Here is a 5,881-nt window from a genome sequence, read left to right as displayed (position 1 = left end):
GCCCTCTGCCGCCGCCCCGCTCGCCTGCCGGGCGTTTCCGGTGGGCGAGCAACAAAGAGCTGCAGTCCTGCTGCTGCTTCCAGCGGGGCGGGAGGCATCTGCGGCTTCGCGGTGTGTGCGCGGGCCCCCGCTGGTGACCTGGGGTCCCCTAGAAGGGCAGGTATCCGAGCCCGCCCCGGGACCCTCCGGAACACCTCCCCTAGGTACATGGAGAGAGGTGTAGACAGACGTCTTGCAACCCTACGTTATGTCTTTGTCCAAACCCTTAGTGATTCGGGAACTTTGACATGAAAAGCAACCACAGTAGAAAAGTTTTATTTCTGGCTTAATAGATGCTGTTTCCCTAAAGGAACCCTGGTAATGCAGTAGGTAAGCTCTTCTACTGTGTAAGAGTCAGCGGTTCGAGCCCACCTTAAGATTTTTCAGCCTTGAAAACCCTACAGTACAATTACAGTCTGACCCATAGGGTCAATATGATTGGGAATGACTCCCAGAGGGTTGGGCAGAGACCTAAGGCAGGGCTTGTGAGATGTAAACTTTCAGAGCCTCTGGAGCGTGAATGTAGTTTGCTGTCAGTGAAAGTTAATGACATGGATGGAAGTGGTCACCTGAGTTCCCTGACTGTACAATGGCGTCACTGGGGGGAGGGAAGGTGCATGTTGCATCCGGTGACACTGTCTGCGTGACTCCATATGATTGTCAATTTATTGCAGTGTTTTAGAAAAAAAGGTATTACTCTTTTATTAAAGCATCCCCGCGATTAGTCCTAACAACAAAAACTTTTTTTTTGCATCCGCGTGAATATGTGTTAGTACACGTACAGTACTGAAACTGAAAGCTAATTTACCTTTTTAATCTTCTGATTCCCTTCAAAGGGAATTCTGATGGCCTAATGGCAAGGAGCTGTGCTGCAATCCCGAAAGCAGCGGTTCAAGGCCACCAGCTCCTCCACAGGATAAGGCTGGGCAGTCTCCTTCCATGCTATTAATTGCCTCTGAAAACTCGACCGAGGTTCTGCTGTGGGTCTGTTCCCACCCTATGGTACACACCACCACCAATTTGCTTCAGGAAGTTCTGGTGGCCTAGGGAGTGCATTGCAATACAAAAGGCACACAGTTCTAATCCACCAGCCCCTCCAAGAGAGAAAGATGGGCAGTCTCCTCCCATGCGATTTAGGGTCTCTGAAAACCCACTATAGGTCAGCTATGATTCAATTCCTACTCGATGCATTATAACAGCAATTCACTCTAGTCAGAACTGTCATTATCATCAAATTACAGTTATGCTGTGAATTTGTTTCCGCTGGGTTTTTTTATAGCTGTTTATTTATGTCTGATTTTCTGGTATTTTAGCTAGGATATTGTAATTAGTATTTGTGAACTAATGTCAATAACTTTTTTGAAATTAAATAGTAATTAAAAGGTGAAAAATTTAGAAAGGCCTCCACTCTGTTACTAATCATGTTATAATTCATAAAGCTGTAATAGAATGAAGAGCAATTTTGCTAAACAATTTAGCTGTTATTACTCATAAAATCTAAAAATCTAAGTCATTGATAACTGTATTATATACTATTCTGACTAAAATTGGTAATAAACATTTCTAAGGAATCAGTATGGTCTGGTATAGGAGGTCATCTGTGTGTGTTGTGAGGTGATGGCACCTGAAGTTACTGCACTGGGAGGCTGACACCAATCCTAGTGATGCCACTGGTGCAAATGCTGCAAAGGAAATAGGAGATAAACCTGCCTTTAGGGAACTCAGACTCCTGCAAGAAGCCAGGGTCATACTGTGGCCAGAACTCTGTGCTAGAATTTGCAGTGATTTCAGTCTCCTTGGCCACTTGCTTCAGAAAAGTCTGTTGTGCTAAGAACCACTCAAAAGATTAGCGTTAATACATAAAAATACTGCAGAGCTGTCACCCTTGAGTCATGTATACATGTGCACTATTGTTATTTCTATGAGAAGAAGCAAATCTGTGTTGCATGTAGGATTGTATGAAGATAGAAGTTGAACTCGGTTCAACTTATGACCTCAGATGAGACTAAAACTGGGAAGGGATTGTTTAGCAGGGAACATTAAAACTTCTAAAGAGGTGTTGCCCAGTATTTGAAATAAGTTTGACTAGTTTTGCAAAGGCAATATGACTAGGGGGATTTTTGGCATTTAAACAGAATGCCAGTATTAATGGCAAAATCAGTAAGCTCCTTCCTAGTCCTCCATGGGAAGGGTGTTATGGATGCTGTTTAATTTTAAGAAGCAGTTACTAAGCGCCTGGTCACTGGGATAGACAAAAGGTAGTAGTCCTGAGTCCTTAACATTTGTCATTAGTTATTGAGTATTATGGGCCAGACGTTGTGCTAAGTGCATTAAATGTGTTGCCTCAATACATACAGTACAACTCAGTCAGTTAGGTGTTATGGTCCTGAGTTACTGCATTGGGAAACTAAGAACAATTTCCAAGGTCACAAAGTTGCAGAATTTGTTCTCAAACACAGACAATCTGGATTTGAGGGCCATGTTCCTAACAGCAATGTTACTATAAACCAATACCGCTCAGTGGGGTAAGCATAAGGGCCGTGAGTATCATTGGCTATTGTGTTCAGTTAACTCACCTAAAGTTTGGTGGTTCAAATCCACCTGGTAACACTGGAAAAAAAAAATTTCTTCTTCCATAATGATTATATCAAAGAAAACCATACAGAGCAATTCTAACCTGTAACACATGGGGTCTCCATGAATGAGAATTGTTCTATGGCACTAGGTTTTTTGTTTGTGTTAAGGTTTGTGACTTGTAAAAAGTATTCTATGGGGAGACAGATGTCAGTGATCGCAAGTGCTAAGGCAGCCATTTATAAGGGATTTTAAGATAAGATCTAAAAGAGGAATAGATAGTAACCAAGAAAAGAGAGTAGCATTGTAAGCAGAGCTAACAGCATGTGCAAGATTCTGATGGTAAGAAGATTGCTGTATGAAAAACTCATTGTTAGGTGCTATTGAGTCTAGTAATACTCATAGCAACCCTATGAACAACAGACCTGAACCCTGTCCTGTGCTGTCCATCTTCATCATCTCTGACACAGTCGAGCCCATTGCTACGTCACTATATCTGTCTCTCTCTCCTTGGGGGTCTGTCTTTCTTTCACTGACCATCTTTCCAAATATGATATCCCCTTCCAAGGAATAGCCTCTCCTAGAAGTATGTCCGAAGTATGTGAGATGAAGCTTCACCATTCTTGGCCTCCAAGGAGCACTCCGGCTGTATTTCTTCCGGACATAATCTGTTTATTCTTTTGGCAGTCCACAGGATATTCAATGCTCTTACCTAACACAGTGACTCAAAGGCACCAGTTCTTTTGTCATCTTATGTCCAGCTCTCGGATGTATAGCAAGTAATTGACAAACTTGGAGTAGCTGAAACACCGATGAAGGAGGAATGTCATTTAAGATGATTTTAGAGATTAAGGAAATTTAATTACCAGGTTGTGGAACTTTAGTCCAAGCAATAGAAAGAGTCTGAAAGGATCTGGACACTGTATTACATGAGTGTTGTTCTAGTCATGCTACCTAAATTCTGACAGTTATAGTCTATTACAAGTGGACATACATGAATGAAAGCATATTCAGAAACCCTAGAAGTTTCTGTATATACCTTAGAAGTTTATGAAAACTTAATACTTATGAATATAAAAATTTCTACTTAGTCAAATCTTGGATAAACTCTTGGGTGATAAGGCTTTATGGTTTTCTAAAATATACAATAAGAGATGTAAATTGCAAGTATCATTTTCATCATGTTCACAGAGAGACAACACCATCACCAAGATTTAAAATGGACTCTATAGAATATACTTGGAAGAAACCAGAGTCACAAGTTAAACAGATATATGCACACCCATGTTCCCATGTTTATTGTTGCATTATTCACAATAGCAAAGAGATAGAAGCAACCCAAATGCCCAAAACCAAATGAATGGATAAAAAACTATGGTACATCCACACAATGGAATATTATGCAGCATTGAAAAACAACAAACTCGTAAAGCATTCTACAACATGGGGGAGCTTGGAGGACATTATGCTGAGTGAAAAATCTCAGCCACAAAAGGACAAATACTGTATAACACAGCTGTTATAAAAATAGGACAGATGTGGGTAGTGTGGGCAGAGAATGGGGAAAGTGGATAGATAATGAACACTGGTAGAACTGATGAGGGGAGGACCTGTCCAAAAGGAATATATGATTAGGCATTATATGTATGACAACAGTCTGGAATAAGGGGTGCATTGCTTAGTGGAGATGGGGAGGGGAGAAAGGGAAGAAAATGTGCAACAACAAAAACAAAAAATTATAAATAAAAAAAATTAACTGGGGGAAAGGAAGGGAGAAAAATGTACAACAATGAAAATCCAACTTTTCTGTAAACTTTTATTAAAATCACAATAAAATGAAGTTGTTTTTTTTTAAAGGAATGGACTCTATATTTTTAACATTCTGATATCTAGGTGTTCTATCTAACCAAAACCCAAAGCTAAGGCCTCTGAGGTAATTCCGAGCCAATGGCAGCACACGCCCCTATCCCAACATGGGGTTTCAGAGGCTGTAAATCTTTCCAGGAGGATACTGGCCCCTCTTTCTCCTTCAGAACAATTAGTGGATTCAAACCACCAACCTTTTGATTAGCAGGCCAAAGTGTAGGCACTATGCCACTAGGCTCCTTAAAAACTCACATAGACAAAAAAACAAACAAAAAAAACCCCCCCCACACAAAAACAACCCCCAGCCCCCAAAAAACCCTCACATAGACATAAACAAGCAATTAAAGTGCAGTAAATTCTTTACTCTTAAGGATTAGTTGTGCAAAGTAACCTACTTGTTTATTGCCCATAGTGGTGGTTTTTTTTTGTTTCTCCTTCATTGGGAACTATTTCCAAAGCTCAGAAAAAACAACACAGCTAATGAATTGCCTTTCCAGGTAAATGGAGGTTGGAACAGACTTACCCTGTGGGTGAAGGTGACTGTGATTTGAGAGCACTGGAAAATAAATGGACTCATCTTAGAAAAATGCCCTGGCTGAACTCAAATGACTCAAGATGGGGAAATGGCCAGTGAAGCAATAGCCATGAATTCAGGAGATTAAATGATGAAGAAACCTGTGTTTAAAATAAACGGCCAAGGAATGGCAGCACACCAGCCCACTGCAGACTGATGACAGCACTCTTAATGTAGGTCATGCTTGTCAGTCTGCCACTCAGCGTTCTCACATTCCATGAAAGTTGCCTTCCAGCTGTCAGGGCCATCCACCTTTTCCACCTTCTTCAGCCATAGCTTAGAAGGAATACAGTTTGAAGGGAATTAATTATGAAGTTGTTGTTGTTAGGTGCCATCGAGTCAGGCACAACTCACAGTGACCCTATGAACAAAAGATCTGAACCCTGTTCTATCCTGTGCCTCTCTCACACTTACTGACACACAAGAACCCCTTGCAGCAGTCATATCATTCCACCTGGCTGAAGGTCTTTCTCTCCTTCCCTGACCCTCCATCCTTCCCAACATCATGTCCCTCTTCGAGGAACAGTACCTCCTAGCAACATGCCCAAAATATGTGAGGCAGAGCCTCATCATTCTTGCCTCCAAAAGAGCACTCTGGCTGCACCCACTTCAAGACATACCTGTTCATTCTCTTGGCCATCCATGGGATGTTCAGTACTCCTCTCCAACACCACAGCTCAAAGGCATAAATTCTTTTTCTGTCATCCTTATTCAATACTTTAAAGAAGTCAATAACACATTTGCATGATGAAAAAGGTCTTTGGATTTCTTGACTTCTGCTCCAATGGGCATTGATTATGGTTGTTGTTGTTGTTGTTATGTGCCGTC

General features: G+C 41.3%; 1 protein-coding gene across 1 annotated transcript in view; it reads right to left on the bottom strand.

Moving 5' to 3' along the window:
* Positions 1–5,881, bottom strand: part of SMYD2 (SET and MYND domain containing 2) — a 172,721-nt gene that overhangs the window by 79,013 nt on the left and 87,827 nt on the right. The window contains exon 2 of the mRNA XM_006890569.1: positions 3–199. Coding sequence (XP_006890631.1) covers positions 3–199 — 197 coding nt within the window. The remainder of the gene's footprint in view (positions 1–2; positions 200–5,881) is intronic.

This window comes from Elephantulus edwardii, unplaced genomic scaffold, assembly GCF_000299155.1.
Source record: "Elephantulus edwardii isolate Elephantulus edwardi_28Jun2011 unplaced genomic scaffold, EleEdw1.0 scaffold00090, whole genome shotgun sequence".
NCBI classification, from domain to species: domain Eukaryota; kingdom Metazoa; phylum Chordata; class Mammalia; order Macroscelidea; family Macroscelididae; genus Elephantulus; species Elephantulus edwardii.
Note: the sequence above shows the minus strand (reverse complement) of the source record. Positions and strands in the feature narration are given on the sequence as shown.